This window comes from Drosophila mauritiana, chromosome 2L (assembly GCF_004382145.1).
Source record: "Drosophila mauritiana strain mau12 chromosome 2L, ASM438214v1, whole genome shotgun sequence".
NCBI lineage: Eukaryota > Metazoa > Arthropoda > Insecta > Diptera > Drosophilidae > Drosophila > Drosophila mauritiana.
The window spans coordinates 1,705,592-1,723,491 of record NC_046667.1 but is presented as its reverse complement, the minus strand read 5'-3'; the positions used below and the strand labels follow the sequence as shown (position 1 = coordinate 1,723,491).

Below are 17,900 nucleotides of genomic sequence, written 5' to 3'. Positions count from 1 at the left end.
AAAGAGAAGTCATCAAATGTACCAAACGTTTTATTATAAAAACAAAAATTAAAAACATTGTCTATACAAACTAAACGAAATATGCCATATACAAGTAATTCGAACTTAGAGCTAAAACTAAAGAGACGAAACAAAATATTGATCACAAAAGTATCTTTGTAGCGGACCTTATAGGAGTAGATGAATATTCAAGACTTGGCATAGCTGGAGTCCTCCCGGAGATCCAGCTCAGTGGATGAAGTATACAGTTTACAGGGCAAGATGGAAACGGGGTTATAGAGGCTGTGTTGCAGTTGATCTTCCTTTTTGGTATATCAGCACTTAAACTGGAGTAAGCTACCCTAAAGCCTTCTTGCGTACAATATTTCAGAGAATATTTAAATAAATACCTAAGCTAACATCGAATCGGTCGATCAATCGTAAAAACACAAAGGGTTGTTTCGAATTTGGAACTTAAAACAAGGAGAGATGGAAAGACACCCGACTATGTACAAAGGGATTGAAACTGGGATCCTATCGCTTGTTGAGCTTGTGCCACAGCGTGATGAGGGTCAGCACATGCATGACTCCAATCACGATGCCCATGAGGATCAGGCAGTCGGACATGTGCACATCCGATATCATCATGTACTTGAGGAAGACCTTCGGGCTGCGGAAGTGGCAGTACATCGCAGTCTCGGGGCACTCCAGAAAGGGTCGATCCATCCCGTAGATGGCGTTCAACGCCCCGTGGAATCCGGCCCGGAAGTAACTCAGGTGCCACATCCATCGGAAGAGGGGCGTGATGTCGATGTAGCGCGTGCAGAATCCAAAAACGGAGAACATCACCGCCAGAATGGGTCCCAGAAACACGGCAAGCTGAGGCGGAAAGATCAGTTATTACCAATTGGATTCCCAGTTAGCTGGTCGCGTGTTGAACCCACCTTGGTTGGCAACGTGGCTCCCACGAAGAAGCCCCAGGCCTGTGCACTCAACGAGGCCATTATGCCCAGCAGCATGAAGTAGTTGATCCGGAATGAGTCCGTGGCATCGTTTCCAGTCAGATGCACGCTGATGATGATGTACATGGCGGTGCAGAGGCTCTGAAATGGAAAAACTCAAATATTAGTAAGCCGTTGGGAAAGGAAGAGATTATTAATTGGCTGATTTGCTATAGATATTAATATTGATTTGTGTGTCATTTACCATTTATGATAATATTATAATTCATTGCATTGATATGGGCCGTGATAAGTGATTAATAGTAGCTAGATTAGATAAAACCAGTATAAACTCTATATGTAGAACTGGTACGACTGTCACAAAAAACTGAAAAAGCAGCCAAGAGAATGTTGCCCCTAATTACCAAAAATGTTTGCCTTTCGAATCGTGAAACAGTGCGGCAAACAAAAGAGTTTCTTTCATTGCCAATTTCACTACATGGCCAACACACTTACATATATATATATATATAGTCCGGCATATCGGAACAATCACTGCAAAATTACAGGTAGTCGGGCTTACGCGATTCTGTCACGCAAATGAAACGCAAACTCGAACATCGCCGATTTCACATCGTTAATTTGACTTAATGACCGAGCGGCAATTCATTAGGCCACTGCCACCTATGGAAGCTTAGCTCTAAATGATGATTAATGACCACCGCCGCCACCGTTGGGGTTGGGTTCTGATCGCCCCGGCGATCTGTAGTATGCGCTATGGCGGGGCTCACCTGGAAGGGTATTTCGAAGGAGATCAGCGAGAGGAAGTAGGGACCCAGTTTGTACCAGCGGTTGAAGTGCTCCCGTGTCAGCATGTCAATTTCCAGCGGAACTGCGGATAAAGTTAATTGATAAACGAGATTGCGATTAAATTCGTTAGGTTCAATGCGATGCGATGCGATTCGATGCGAAGTGTGCGCACGAAGGTGGGGGCATTATACATATGTAGGTCAGGTCAGTAAACCGAAACCGGTAAAGATCGGATACCCAGCTGCCCCAGCTCCACCAGCTCCTCCAATGCCTCCTGTCTGCAGTAATTTATTGTAAAAAAGAGTCGAGAATCGTTGGCCAACCGGTTTTATTATACAATAATCGCAGCTTGTGTCTCTTGTATTTTATAATTATTTACTTAGCGGGCTTCAGGATCGTCTTTTTCGGGGCGAGAAGTGCATTTTTGGCAATTTACATGGAAATTATAAATGACAAAGTGGATCGCCAGAGATCTTTTATCGCTAATCAGATCTGGCCTCGCCTCGAGGGTTAATATTCCAATCAATATATTTTAGGTAAGTTTACTATGGCGTATTTGGAACGCTAAGAATTTATTGTTTGTGACGAGAGTTCTCTGGATACAAGATACAAGATACAAGATTGAGAGGTTTGAGCAAGTCGACACAACCAATAGAACAATCTGCATGTAGATGATATCTTAGAACACAGTTTTACTCTTAGCAACTTATAAAATCGGGCATTTGTATAGCGTAGCTGAATCTCTGGACCAACCCAGCTAATGATCCACTATCTAAGCTCAGAATCTTGTTTCCTTTTTGCCAATTAAGAGACACGAAACTTCTGTGCAAATGCCAAGATAGTATTGGCTAATCCGCATTCCGCGATAAATAAGTATCTTGACAAAAATATCTTAGAATGCGGCAGCTAGAGACAAAGCAAAGTTGCCAAAATAAACACACATTGCGCAAGAACAGCTGCAGTTTTTTGGCCAAATCTGGCGACAAATTTATGCATAACTTGGCTATCCAAGGAAACCACTGACTGGAAACTGGGAGAGGCCAAGTCGGAGGTACACTCGATAGCACTCGAGAACCACTTGGACAAATGCACTTGGGTGGTTGGTGATGGCAAGGTGAAGTGAGGCGATTATCTGGCGATTGCAGCTACTTACATGTCAAGACCACAGCCATTTTGCCGGTGTAGACCAAGAGCAGCGTGGAGCCGTACAGATACACGTAGTTTCCCAGCACACTCTGGGCATTGTTGCCCACGTTCATGTACAGATACCCGAAGACGACTCCGATGAAAATGTGCGAGAAGATGCGGGCCAGCAGCAGAAACTGAAAGAGATACGGGGCGTTAGGTACATATGTGGCACACAGGTTGATAAAGATGCAAATCAAGCAGTTCATGGAAACTAAAAAATTGAGATACTTTACGTAAGCACCGTTGGCTGAACTTTCTCATGCGAATGCGAAGAACTCTTTAATGTCCTTGCAAATATGCTCATTGCTAGTTTGTTGTTAGTTTATGTGTTCACAGCAAGTTTCACTCGAAGTGACACATTTATGGGCAGTTTTCTCAGGGTTGGGCTATTTGTCAAAAGCACTAAGCTTTTAACTATCTGACAGGAAAGTGGGTCTAAACTATGACATATTGCGTTACTACACCCATAACTTTAATAAAGTAGCTGGTAATAAGACAAGACTGTGCCCAACTTGATGGCTATTGCATTGACCGCAGTTGTACCTTTTGGCAACTAATAGCCAGTAAATCGTGCCGTGGATGTTGGTCATTAGAACAGTCTAAAGCCGAAATCTGTGTGAAGGCTGAGTGCTGGCTGGCATTACTTTTGAGTTACGAGCCGCTCGAGTGGGTCCGAGATTCTCGGAGTCGCCGGTTGGCCGCTTGGCCGGTTGACACGTCAATATCGGCGGAACTGGAGGTGCTAACGAAGCTATGTTCACACTCCACTATTTGAGTGGCCGAGTGCAGTGTGTATGCAGATCCATCGCAGATTGATCGTGTGCAGTCACATAAAAGTGAGTTAGCTCGCTAAGTGGTCATCACACAAGCTGTTCAATTTCACATTCAAACATACGCCAAGTGCTAATTGGGCACATTCGGATGATAAACGCGGGCCATCAATCTCGATGGCATTTCTGATTCCGCAGCTACATATTTATTTATCTCTTTTTTATGGTAAGTACTTGGGCCTTTGCTCCAAGTCATTTGTTTTTACGTAGTGCCAACGAACTGAAAATCGTTGTTAATTGTAGAATATATGTTACATAGCTATGAGAAATTCAATTGCACAATTGAGTTGTGTGCATGAAGTACTTATGAGCCCACAAGTCGCTGTTAAAAATGTGGCTTAATGCCCTGATTATATGCTCGGGCATAATGCATAAAAAATTCAGCTAGTGCCCTATTATATTCCGCATGCATGATCTTATATCACCATTAAGAGCATGCATAAGTCCCATTTTTGTATGATTTTTTTAGCAAAATCCGAAAGCGTGGCGAAGTGTTCAACCTTCCCAAAAAACTTATAGTACTTAATGTACGGCCACTAAATGGTAATGTGCAACTGGGCTGTAATTGCCCGGGGAAATATAAAAATAAAGTAAAAAGCGGCTATTTAAGAGATTAGCCATTAAGAATTACGCAGAAACGAGATTAGCCGAAACTGGATTCACTTTTCGAGGACGCCGCACCAATTACCAAATCAACTCGACAGGCCATCAACCATCAACTCTTAACGCCGCTGCCCTAAACCGGCTTTCAACTAATTGCTACCCTAGTTACTTTGTGCATTAAAGTTATTGCAGTCGAGTCTTAAAATAAAAAGGTAAGCTTAAGTGCTTTAAAAAGCTGGCAGATATATATAACAAATATTTTTGCCACAATTCGAGCCTTGAACCTTGATGGTTGTACTTAGTTCGTGGTATCGAGGTCCGACTGTGTTTCTACTCACGTAGTTTCGCTTGGCGCAGATCAAGATGCGCTGCATCAGGAGCACATACTGCATGAGGAACGAGGCCGATCGGATGGCATTCGGCGGCCTGGCAAGGGGCTGTGGCTGTGGCTTCAGATTTTTCTCGAGGAGATCTGGATTCGCGCTCTCGGGGGCGCCGCTCAGTGCCTTGATCTCCTCCAGAGCCAGCTCCTGCGGCGAGGCGTAGTCGAAGCAGGAGTATTGCGCCGCCGCAAATGCTGCCAGCGCTTCACTGGTTTTTACCACTGTCTTGCCGCCCATGTTTTCTGCAATTTGGAGAAAGTTCCAGTTAGTAAGTGGCAGCTCTAGTAGGGGAAATTTCTGCACCATGCGCCAATAATTGGCAGTTTTCCTTAAAAAAAACTTTGATTGTATACATATGTTTGGAATTGCTTCGCAGATTTAATAGCTAACGCATTTATAACACCGAAAATAGTAGCACACCTCCTCTACTTTAACGACTCAACTTTAAAACGTGGCCTAATAAAGATCGCTATCACTGGACCGTAACAATATTCGCATAAAACTTCATTCAAACTTTTATATTTAGAATAATTTAATTTACACGAAGCATGGCAACTGATCTGAGCACTATAGAACTCACCTTTAATGGTTTCCACGAGGCGTGCCATATCGGCACTGCTCATATAACTACAGCGATCCACATCCTCGTAATACTTTTTATTGGCCGCATGGATTAGCTCATTCAGGTCACGTTGATGCTCGCCCACGGCCACTTCCAGTACTGAAATCCATAAGATATGATATGATATGATATGTGGCATGTGGCATGTGGCATGAAAGTGGTGCTCTTACGATAGTCAGCTGGGTTGTGGTAGCTCGGGCAGACGAGCTGCTGGTCGGCCAGGAAGGGCACCAGTTCCCGCACAGGTCCTTGGTACATGCAGTGGCCATCGACGACGGTGTAGAGCTTGTCGAACATCTCGAAGATCAGGGCACTCGGCTGGTGGATGGTGCAGACAATCGTGTGGCCCTGGGAGGCCAGTTTCTTCAGCAGAGCCACGCAGGAGCTGCACGAGGAGCTGTCCAGGCCACTGGAATCCGAACAAGCGAGCAGAACGACCCGGTCATTAATTCAACTTTCGGTGTGACTCAACTTTGTTTAATTGCTGCCCGCCTAACCTTTGAAGTGCTAACGAATAACAACCCCATTAAACCCAACATCTGTCTTGCTGACAGCAAAGAACATCAAACCACTGGGCAACTGAAACTTTAATGGTAGGTGAGATTGCGGCTTGAACTTGTAGCGAAGTCAAATGAAAGTGAGAAACGGGTTTGTTCCCAAAATCCATTTGCCAATGCAAGTCCAGCGGCATTGCAAAGATTTGATGATCGACTTGCAGTCGGCATTTTATTTGACACTTTCAAAAACGAGTTCTTTCAAGTGTTATTAACTGCCTGAAATTGATACATACGTATAATTTCAGATACTCGTATCCATGTATCCCAGATTCAAGTTTTCACGTAGCCTAATACCCTTTTTTACTAATTGCCAATGAATGGTGAGAAGTGAGGTCTTAGAAGAAAAGCGTATGATATTATAAAGAGTCTCAAAAATAACCCAGTCGTTCTCGGCTTTTATTCTTGAGATATTTCTGGAACTGCCAACTCCCTTTGTTTGCAAAGTATCCAGTCATGAATTTCTCTTTGGGATTGTGGAGTGTTCGACGAGTTGTCTGAATCAACTTATACTTAGTCATGCCACATGAAAAGGGACTCATACTCATAATCCCCAGCCAGACGACTCAAAATAACTGGCCCTTTATTGCTGCATGAATCCGATTTAGGTTCATACTATATAACCACAGACCCATCAATTCCTATTAAAGTAATCTACAACTAATGAACAATTTAATTAATTACGGAATTATCTGCCAGATAGCGCAGTAATTAAATGAATAATCAATACAAAATTTAAATAATAAACTGTTTACAGCTCACCGAACACCACTAATCAAAACAAGTCGAAACTATTAAACAGACTATCTGGACAATTGATAAGCCCTAAGTCATAAAGACATATAGATGGGGACAAACTTGACTTGTGGGTCAGTTGGTGTTTTTGCTGAATTTCCGCCAGGCAAAGTTTGCTCATCATCATTATTAGCATCAGAATGCTGGAGATGATCACTATCATGGCTACTCTAATTACATAAGTCTGCTTTCATATAGTGTCACTCACGTCGTCGGCTCATCCAGATATAGCACGGGAGGATTACTTATCAGCTCCAGGGCGATTGCGAGCCGCTTCTTCTGGCCACCCGAGAGCTTCCCAGTGGGCACATTGTAGCGATGGTCCAGACCCAGCAGCGATAAGATGTGTTTGATCTGTGAAGAGTGCAGAAGTATTTCGGATAAGATATAGTATCGTTGCCCTAAGATGTTAGCGATCTTTTTAGACTTCTTTAGAGCTATAAATTCACGGAGAAGGGGTCTAGGATTATCACTTACCAGATCCATTTTGTACGCCTTGGTGACCTTGAAGCCCAGCTTCAGATGGGCCGCCAGCAGCATTATCTCGCCGACCAACAGCTGTGGACGCAGCAGATCGTCCTGGTGGATGTAGCACAGCATTCGGCGGAACCTCTCGGAGCTGGGAGCCATGGGCTTTCTATTCACCCGGATATCGCCCGACACGCCAGTGGAGCTGCAGAAAAGAGGCGTGGTCGAGTGCCGAGTGAAAATGTGTCGAACAAAAATCGCAATATAATCGGGCGAAGCGGTTAATTTAAGTACCATAACGTACATGGGTTCAAAATGGGCTGGACTGAATGAAAAATAGCTTCACTCACAAGCGTCTGGTTCGGGGAAGTGAGTCGAGCTTCATATGTATATTATGCTCATGCGCCACATTCAAGTTCATAGTTTACTGACCGATAACGTTTAGCAATGAAAACCCGTGTACCGCCTGGGGCATCGTTTTTACCACCACGTCCATTACTTAAATCATGATAATTAAGGCAGCAGCCTGCAGTGAATGGCTCCACTGGCCAGACTCGCAGTTCCTCCCTCTGCACGTGCGGTGCATGTATAAATTGCTAAAATGTTTATTTACTAAAATGCTGTAATAGCTGTCAGTTGGCCATCAAAAGAGGGCTGCGATTAAGCGGCGATTTCCTGCGAGATACGTCAATTGTGGCGGGCAATTGTGACTCAGAGAGATTGCTTCCCATCCGCGACTGAAGTCCTAATTATGCAATGGCTGAGAACTTGAACCGACCTGCCGGAGGAAGTGATGAGATTATGTCCGGGATGGAACGGCAATCGCAAGTGCACTGCCTTCCAGACGTCAAACAAAACGCGCGATTGTGATTCATGTGTATTTCGCACAATCCTATGTAGCTATCAGTTGCAAATGCAATTCCTACACCTTAAAGCAATCGCTTTCTAAGCTGTATGGGCAGATACTAGAACTAGGTGAAATTCCACAAGACCCTTCGATCTCTAACCCAGCCATGTGAAAATTTAATTACATAGCTAGCCAAATGCAGCTGTGTTACTGTGCTGCCGACACTCAAACAATGTGCTGATTGATTGAACGACTGCGACGTCTGCACTTTATATGCACAGCCGATGTGTCCAATGTGTAATTAAATGGCACGAAACAGATTGCAAATTCAGCGATATAACCATAAATTAAAAGCGAAGCTGCCCGCAAAGTGCATATCGACTTTCAAGTTCAGCCGTGCGGAGGACTCACCAAAATCCGGACATCACATTCAGCAGCGTGCTCTTGCCGGCGCCCGAAGGACCCATGATGGCGGTGAGCTCGCCAGACCGGAAGCTGCCGTTCAGGCCATGGAGGATCTCCTTGGTGACTGCGGCGCAATAAGGAAATACTTCAATATAGAACATTCAAAGTGCTCAGAGGCAGTACCCACCGAACTTCCGCTCCGGGAAGGAGAACTTCTTCACTGCGTAGCGCACGTCGGCGAACTGGATGTCCACGGGATCGCAGTGGTCGAAGTTGGCATGCGCCACCGCCTGGTGGTAGTTTGGCCTCTGGAATCCGTTCAGGTCGTTGGTCACCTTGCTGGTCAGCTCGGAGGAGCCCCTGGACGAGGTCGATGACGTCTCGTCGATGGATAGCTCCGAGCTGGCCGCCGTGGTGCAACAGTTGATGCCCAGGCAACCGCCGTCGGGGTCACCATGGTGACCCTTGAGGCTGCAGACGCCGGAACTGCTGCTGGCATCGCTGTTCGCACCTCCCACGCAGCAGGCGGCATCCGATGCCTTGATGTCTGGCAAGAGGGTCATGTTTGCACGAAATCCTCAATGTTTCTGGTCAGGATGGGTATCTGAAATGTCACACGGAGGAATGAACTCTTTAGATGCGTTGCAAGTTGGTTCAAGAAGCAGCAAAGATTAGTCTTATCAACGCAGACGTGTTTGAATGCAATCAATAAATGTTTTGCAGTAATCTACTTTTGAAAGCCAAGGCGGAGTTTGAGCGCTTATAGTGTATATAATTAAATATAGCATATAAATTAGGTTCATTTCCATGTTCTTGCTAATGATGTGATACATCCGTGATCTGCAATCAGAATTCACGTCCATAATTAATGGCCTCTCAACAGTTTTTCGCCCGAGTGTAGAATTATAGAAGCCGCTTTCGAATTAACGACCTGTTTGCTCGCTGGGGCGTTAACTTCATTTAATGTTGATATTTGACTACAAAGTATTTATTTGTTGCAAGCCAATTAATTGTTTGGGGCGTTTCTCTGTGCTTGTGCAATTTAGCACTTGCATCTCGCGAACTAAGCAGATGCGTCATTAAATATTTCTTATAAATATAAATATATACACACAGTTTGTTTTGTTTTCTGGGCTTTTGTTTAAGCCTGTCTCGAACAAAGAAAGTTATTGAGCTGTAAAAGGCATTTATTGTAGATGGGAGATGGGGGCACTTCGCTAAGTGAGCTCTGTCTCACTGATGGATAGACAGTTTTGTAGGCTGACAGTCTGAAGATCCCTTATCTGCGAAGAATTCCTCTCGGAGTCCAATAAACTTTAGGTTTATTTACAGACTACGCTTCTTTCGAATCGAGTTCCAAAAAGCATGGCATGTAACCAAATAATCTTTTGGCCCGTCATCTTTTGTGGAATTTCTCCTCTTTGATCCGATGACTCGACATTATGCAAAAATAGACAGTCAAAGAACGAATAAAATCGAAGGCTTAGTTGTGAATTAAATTCAATTTGAAGGAACGGTGTCAATAGCAAATATTGATGTTATAGTCCTAATGAAATTAGAATTGATTTATAGTTGATTATTCCGCAGTTCGCTAATGTTTGCTAATTTTATGTACCCTTGACTTAGGTCAGTAATTTTCTGCCCGATTTAGGGTTTGCTAATTACTTATGCAAACAAATAAGCTGGGAGGAATCGGCTAGAATGTTGTTTGCACTTGATGGAAAGGTGTGTAACTATTGGGAAATAGTTGTTGTATATAGTTAATAATATACAGCAAACTGCAGTGCCTTTCCCAACACGAAACCTTCAAAGAACGAATATCTAGGCTAGCACCCATGCAAATTGGCTTACTTCAAAAACGGTTTTCCAGTGGCTTTGGGCGGTTCTTTTTAGCCAGGCTGTCCACACACACTCCGGATTTGTTGTGTTTATTTGGCCAACGAGTTTCGAGTGGCCAACTGATATTGACTTTGGTGTAAAGAGCTTGTGTCTGGCTTGTTCGCTGAATGACAAGTCAAACACTGTTGAGACAAGGAGAAACCAGTTTTGCATAAAGAACTGCAAATCATTTACACGCTTTTCGCAGTCTTTGATTAGCCAAAAAATAGAGCCGATCAAGTCGAGAGGTGCGACATGATCTTGGTGCCAGCTAGAAGTTCAACTGGTTCTGTCTTGAGTGCATTTCGAGTGCAGTTTCATTGAGCTGGCGGCTTCCATTGATTGGGCGACTGTGGCAGATACAATTGAGTTCAGCATATAGTCGATCAATTCACGATGTTCGCCGAATGACATAATTGAATATATGTATATGTAAGCATTTTATAGTGCACATGTCTATGCATATGAAATTAGAAAAGCGAAGTATTCAGCCATGGTCGCTTATCAAATTACGGATGAATACGTAAATCGGGAGTAGGTTGTGAACTTACAATGTTCCAAAGACAACGAGGCTTATTAATTTTGCACGTAATTACTTTTTATGTACCAGTATTACTCGTTTTATTTATCTTCAAAAATTATACTGTGCATAGTTTTAGCTCGTTTTATGAATCTGCTCCTCTGCTGCTTATTTCCAGCAATAATTAATATTTTTATGGCAACACTTATCTTTTAGCAGTTTGAGCCGCGCTGCGATGACTCAAACACAATTTTGTATGCACTTTGTAACCCAGAGATCGTGACCCAGCTTCATAAGTGGTTCAGAAGCACCGAAACGAAACTATGAGAATCCGGGTATTCATATAATTTTGGAAAGCTCCAGTCGCAAAGGTCGTTGGGACCTTTAGACATTCGGTCTGTTCATAACTCAGTCGATGCAAATTGTTATTTTTCGCCGCTGGCTCGACAGGCAAATACATAAACTCGAAAAAAATCGAAAAACGCTCGCCATTTCAATTAAAGTCACGAAACTGAAAGATCATGAACAACTTCGACACAGAAAATAAAACAAAGTAGATGAGAACTACAATAGAATGAGGCAATTGATCGTTTCGGCTTGGCTACTGCAAAGCCACGATAAATACAAAAAAAAATTCAAAAAGGAAAACCAAGCCGCGCATTACGTATACGACCCCTGGGACCACTACTTCACTGCTCGCCTCGCGATAAAGAAAAGTGACATCGCCAAGGCCAGCACGTGGCCAGCTAAATAATGTTAATGGATCAGGGTTTATCTCAGCCAGACTCGGAAAACATATATGCACAAGAATGAGTTCTATGACAGCGAACATATGTAGATGTACATTCGTGTATGTACGTCGCAGTAGCCGGCATAATATTAAGTTTGTTTTGATTTCCAATATTTGTCTTGCCTTTTTTTATTGAGTTTCTCGCTTCGAGTGGCAGTCAGCCATTGACCGCTATATTCGGTTTGTTTATAACTTATATTTCGAGTGCATTAGTTGTATGTATGTATATTCATACGTTAGTAAATTTTATCATCCCGCGCGCGTAATGAGCAAATTGAACGAAATTAAGATGATTGAATGGGAATTTAGATAGAGAGATTAATCTGCTGGAGTAGCGAAATAAAAGTTCACGATATAAGTAATTGCCCCAACTGTTTCCCAAACAAATTAGAAACACATTGCCGCTGGCTATGGGTATGGAAGTGAATAAATTTGCATAGCACAATTCCCGATTCAAAGCACACTCATGAATAAGTTAGTCGAGGCACGAGTGATGCAACTAGAAATGCTGCTCGCAGCGGACGGAGTTCGAACGGGTAGCTTTTCTTCCGAGAAAGACAGGCAAATTATGCAGCTGCCCCGCACAGCTGTTTACTTTCTAATCGGGAGTTTTTAGCATTTACCACTATTTTAAATATTACTTTGGGGAATAAAATTAAACATAATTTAAAATTAAATGGTATGTGAGCACATTTATGAGAAAGTTAATTTTTGCAGAAATTTAGATTTAAACATCTAGAAGCATTCCGCTTTTTTTCTCAGTGCGTGCTTTCAGCATTCTTCTGTTCTTTGTTTACACAATTCTTCTGGTGATTCAACCCGCTCCTGCACTCCACTCCTCCCAAAGCTTTCTTTTCTCTAGTTCTTTCTCCGTTTAATGGGTCAAAAGGTAACTAACTCGACGGTGTTAACGAACCTCTTGACTGCAAGCTCTTCAGCGGGTTTTTTCTTCGCAGTAGTACACGAATAATTTGGATTCTTCTCGGGAAGTCGTAAGAGTAGACGCGTAACGAATTTTTTTGAATGAAAACACATAAACACAAAGAAATGTTTCTCGTACTCCACAGCCAACTGCAACGCGGAATAATTGCAGTCTGTCTAATTAACCTTTGCTTAACATATGGACGAACACGCGATGATTGTTTTATTGTATTGTTGTTAGGCGCACTTCTTGTATTTTTTTTTTTTTTTTTGATTTACTAATTCGACTTTGTTGCACTTTCTTCACATTTTTCTACTTTTCCTCTCAGTACACGGTGTGTGCTTTTGCTCCGGCTTTTGCCTCTGCTTCCATTGAACTTATGCAGATGGGCAGCGACGCGTAAATTAATTTCAATTGCGTGTGCTATACATAATGTGCTTCGATTTTTGTGTATGTCTCGATTTTTTTTCCCCGATTTCGATCCCGCTGAACAAGAATATATACGTTCCGCTGCACGTGCGCTCGCCACGCTCGCTGCCGATCAACTAAGCGGTTGAGCGCTCTCCACGACGCCTTTATAAGACCCCTATCCCCATCCGAATACGTCTCAGCTGCTCCGGCGGAAACTCTCGCTCTCTCTCTCCCGCCGGCCGGTTACGTCTAGCGTTACGTTACGGGACTGCTCCAAACTCCGATATCCAGTAAACCCCATGGCTGCGGGGTATGCAGGACTGGCGTGCAACAGTATATGTGTAAATTTCTTGCAAGCTTCGGTTCTGGCGGTTTAAATTAAGTAAGTAAAACCTTTAAGGACCTTTTCGTAACTCTGGCTTCGTTGTTCCCAAAAGGGATGCTATGATAATTAGACTACAACATGATATTTAAAATGAAAGACTGGGTGTCCAAATGTCGAGTCAAGTAGCGCGTTCCTTGCATATGTTTATTGGTCGTACATTACAAGTAATATACCCTGACCTCCATCGCAATCCCGTTAGGCACTACGTAGTGAGCACTCTCTTGGCAAATCTCCCGATTTCTTTCTGGGTTTTTTTTGCCAATGATCGTTGCGTGGTTTGCACAAGTCAAAGTCAAGTTTTTCCTATGACGTTAGCTGCGTTTTTCAATCGCCACAATTTTTTTTTTACTGTGAATCAGCTTGCGGTTCGAAGTGATTTATGTCTGGGCTTTAACGACAATGTGGAAAATTGCAGTTTGACTCGGACTTTTGGTATTGTCTCATAGTATGCGCTCTGTTTTATTAGGGTTTATTGATCTACGAGCTGGTGGCAGGTTGCAATTATTCGAAAATCAGTTATTGGCATCGTGTAATCAATGCGAGGTATTGATTTTTTAATTGCTGGTTTGTGCAGGGCTCGCGATTAAGCCAGTAAGCCAGTCTGCTAGCTTGACAGAAGACACGTGAGCTGGAAAAACTTAATTGGCCCGAGATTAGCCGGGCTAATTGGTTTCTAAATAGACCTAGGGCTGTTGCTACGACTTTTTTAAATGGGTTAATCCACGGGACAAGGCTTGTTTAAAACACTTAAGTGCCCTTGCCCAGCAAATTCTGTGCGGAGAATGCTTTAATTGTTGTTTAAATATTCACTGATCAATGAAAATAGGGGTAATTTTCTGGGGTGCAGGTTCTTTGATGCAGTTCAAAGATGCATATTTAAGATATTTCATTTAGCTACTATATTTATATTTCTATCACCTTTCAACCTCACCCTTAAACATTGAATGGAATAACAAACGTAAGCCTAATTAGCTTTCTGATCAGTCAGGCCTAACCAATCCCTTTATTGTACTGCAACCTTTAATTACAATACATTCTGATCGGATCCGGCCAAAGATCAAGCAAGTACATGGCCCTACCTTAAAATCTTTAATTACTCCTCATTTCTTAATACATTGTTCAGGCTGGCAATTAAGTCGGGGAAAATTTGTTAAATGGGCCAAATAAACAATCCGGTAAATAATCTTAATTATATGCGCTGCAAGTGGAAAATAGTACGGAGTTCAGCTTAAGCCATCGATTTAGCTATTCTCGCAAACTTGGCAAATAATTACTGGCATTTCTGGGATAAATGGCGTAGTTTTCCCATAAAGAATTATACTTATTTCGCACAGATAAGGAACAAAAGATAGCGATAGATAATAGAGTTATTTTTCCTGCTTATCTGGGCCCAATTATGTGGCCAATATCCACTGATAACGCTGTTTACAGAGTGTTCTTTGCGCATCCAATTATTTGGCTACCAACTGCGGCCAAAACACTTGCTGCACTTCCCACGAACTTTGAGCCAGGTTAATTTCACGTGCGTTACTACCCAATCGCCTTACAGTAAACCTCGAATGATGATTTACACCCAATTCTTGGCACACGAATGGGCGGTCTCACTGTTTAATTTACATTTCTAATTTGCCAGACAACGTCACGATATTTTCCCTTGTGGTGTGGGTTTTGAGTAGATCTGCTCAAGATTTCATTGAGATGCAATGGTGATTCAGACACAGGCACTTGCCATTTCTATTTATCTGTTCCCATTTTCATATCAAATTAGCAGAATTGTTTACAAACATTCATTCATTCATAACTTGATATTCATGTTTACAGGCTGGATAGAGCGCCGCTAATTCATAAACATTCATAAACATTCTAACTAAACAAAATTCTCAGACACACTTCCAATTTCCCACCTATTGAAGTTTATGGTTTTCTTGGCTTACTATCTCTATTCTTAACCCACATAGGCGAGCTTAAAACATGCTAATGTGACTTTTGTCACGCATTCGCGAATAAATTACCCGTTTCCTTTGCGCCCAGTTACGAGGCACTGGCCCAGCTTTTTAAATATGAAAATCTGAATAAGCTAAAAACAAATTACGAGATTTGTTGTCAACAAATCCGAGTGAAACTGCGCAAGCAGGAGATGATGACGATGGCGATGGAGGAGATACCGCACAAGTGCGCCCCACTGATTACACATTGCGTGTCCCCCTGGCGGCGACAAGTTTTGGGTGTGCTCCCAAGATCTGTGTGCTCCAAGGCTCCAATAGCCAGTAGCCCTCGGAGGTGACACGATGCTGGAGCGTGGGCCCCACAAACCGAACTATTCGCTGGTAGAAAGCCTTCCAAACAAGGGTTCAATCTGGGTTCACGATCAGCTATTTTCGCAAGCTAGGAAATGCTCAGGGCGACACTTTTTAGTTGGGAAAAAAAATTCCAAGCTGATAGCGAAATTCGAAATGAATCGCAGATCGTGGAAAGCAAGTAATAACAAGTCTTTCCCTATGCCCGGCCAGAAATCGCAAGAAAATAAAATCGCATTATTAAAAGTCCACTTGGGACACCAAATGTTTCGCTAATGAGAGGCATAAGCGCGGACCAAAGCCCGGACCAAATCGGCATACCCTCCAAATTCACCCCATTTGGCCACTAATTAAGGAAGGGGCAGGGAATCGGAGGAGCCGGCGACAAAGTCTGGCTTTCGGTTTTCTAAGCCTGATTGACATGCATACACTGCAACAAATTGGGGGGCAGGGCGCGGGCTGGCGTGACGTTAGCCAATTGTGAATGGATGAATGAGTGAATAAGTTGATTTCGAAGGAGGCTACTTGGCATTTCGGTCTGCTCCCAACGGGATGGGTTGGCTGATTCCACGGCGATCGTGTCGATGGTAACGTAGACCGCAGTTGAATGAATTATAGATGCGGGATGATGTTATATAGTTCAAAGTCTGGGGATGGGTGCCCGGAACGCTTGCGGCATCAGAATTAAACGAGCCGTGGTTCATAAAACGAGAATGGTCAAAATCGTGGGCATTGAGGGATCAGGTGTTATATAATAAGTAATAAACTATTATGAAGCTACAGTCTGGTACGCCATATTAATATATTTTGCCATTTTCTTCTTCTCTCATCATCAAAGATTATTCAGTATTGATAAAAATAAATTATATTCCAGAAATAGATTAATTGGACAGAAAGCTAAAAGCCATCAATTTCTGTCTGTTACTATGAATACTAACACAATGCGAATTACTGGTTCTTTCCACAACCACCAGTCCACCCAAAGTTACCTCCCCTCGGACGATGATTACTATGCGTCACTTTCTTTCCATTCAAAGTTGAATAATATGGGAACCAGCCGGAAACAGCGAAAGAAGCCGCCGAAAAAGCTGAGTACCGAAATCAGAATGCGAGGCATGCGGCACATGACAGTAATTCGTAATAAATCCAATTTTTCCAATAGCGAAAGGTGTGTTCTGGAGGGAATATGAGTGCGCAATCGATTAGCATATGAATACCACTGTGCTTTTGGTCATTTCATTGTGCCCCGCAGTTGGAAAGTTGAATAAACTGCAAGAATCAGACGCAAAGTGGAGGCGTGGAAAGCGAAGATGATCCATCCGAGGAACCCCAGAGCCCAGATCACAGAGGTAGTTGCACCCACGATCCAACCTTCAACCGAGCACGACTGTCAATGGCCCAACCTTGGGAGATTAACGCTGGAAAAGCGAGGAAAAACAATACTAGATCACACAGCTGCCGCAACTGGTGGCTTTATCGACATGGCATTATAGGCAAACTTGACCAATATTCTTTATCGTTCGCGGAAAAAAACTGCGAGAACATTGTATCCATTCGCAAATCGAACTATGTATGTAAAGGTTATGGCAAAACTTATTTATGATAATTAAATATTATTGTAATTAAATTATAATTCAATTAAATATGCTATTTGCTTAATTCTTCTTTATGTACTATAAAAAAGATAGAATAACTGAGCAAGAAGACCTCGGTTAAATCCAATCAGCATGATTAGCAAGAAATCCATCAATTGTATGTCAATTGAGCAGATTAAGGAAAAACAAGAAAATGGCCAAAGAGGAAAACCCATCAGGGGTGAGTGGACAGGGGGAGGCTATAGAAAAGCAATAGAGGGTTAGAGGTAACCGGTGATCGGAAAACTTGATGTACGCAGTAAACAAAAACAGAGAACCCGAGAACCGAAATATTGAAAATGTAAGCGGCACAAAAGTGATATATACGCAGTACAACGACCTGGTATCTCAAACCATACCTACGCATTGCAGGCTTCAAAAGTCCTCGCACTCAGTTTTTAACTAAACATTTCATGAACTGACATTTTAGTTGCTAAACACTTTTCACAATAACTTTCAAACTTACAGTATAAATCGACACTTTTAAATGGAAGGCGATGTCATTAAAATTGGAATTTTAATCAAGCGCTGCTTGCTGCGCCTGCAACTGCAGTGGAAAACCAACTGACTACGCGAAGGGAAATGAAAACAAAGCGCTTAATAGCAACGGAAAAGAGAAAGGGAGGGAAATTGCTTGA

The 17,900-nt window shown here is 42.7% G+C and overlaps 1 protein-coding gene across 3 annotated transcripts; it reads right to left on the bottom strand.

The window, feature by feature from the left end:
• Positions 1–12: 12 nt before the first annotated feature.
• LOC117138916 (ATP-binding cassette sub-family G member 1) lies at positions 13–17,792 on the bottom strand. 3 transcript variants are annotated; one of them, XM_033300978.1, is made up of 12 exons: positions 17,729–17,792; positions 8,613–9,029; positions 8,432–8,549; positions 7,183–7,378; positions 6,914–7,059; positions 5,527–5,765; positions 5,315–5,455; positions 4,690–4,976; positions 2,884–3,052; positions 1,712–1,812; positions 924–1,082; positions 514–858 (listed from the first exon to the last, which is right to left on the bottom strand). In XM_033300978.1, the coding sequence occupies exons 2-12, from the start codon at positions 8,986–8,988 to the stop codon at positions 514–516; spliced, it is 2,277 nt and encodes a 758-aa protein (XP_033156869.1). In that variant the 5' UTR covers positions 8,989–9,029; positions 17,729–17,792. The 3 variants fall into 3 exon arrangements, with proteins under 3 accessions (XP_033156870.1, XP_033156869.1, XP_033156867.1); XM_033300976.1 differs by lacking the exon at positions 17,729–17,792 and adding an exon at positions 12,530–13,070; XM_033300979.1 differs by lacking the exon at positions 17,729–17,792 and having other exon boundaries at positions 13–858; positions 8,613–8,988.
• Between the last annotated feature and the right edge of the window lie 108 nt (positions 17,793–17,900).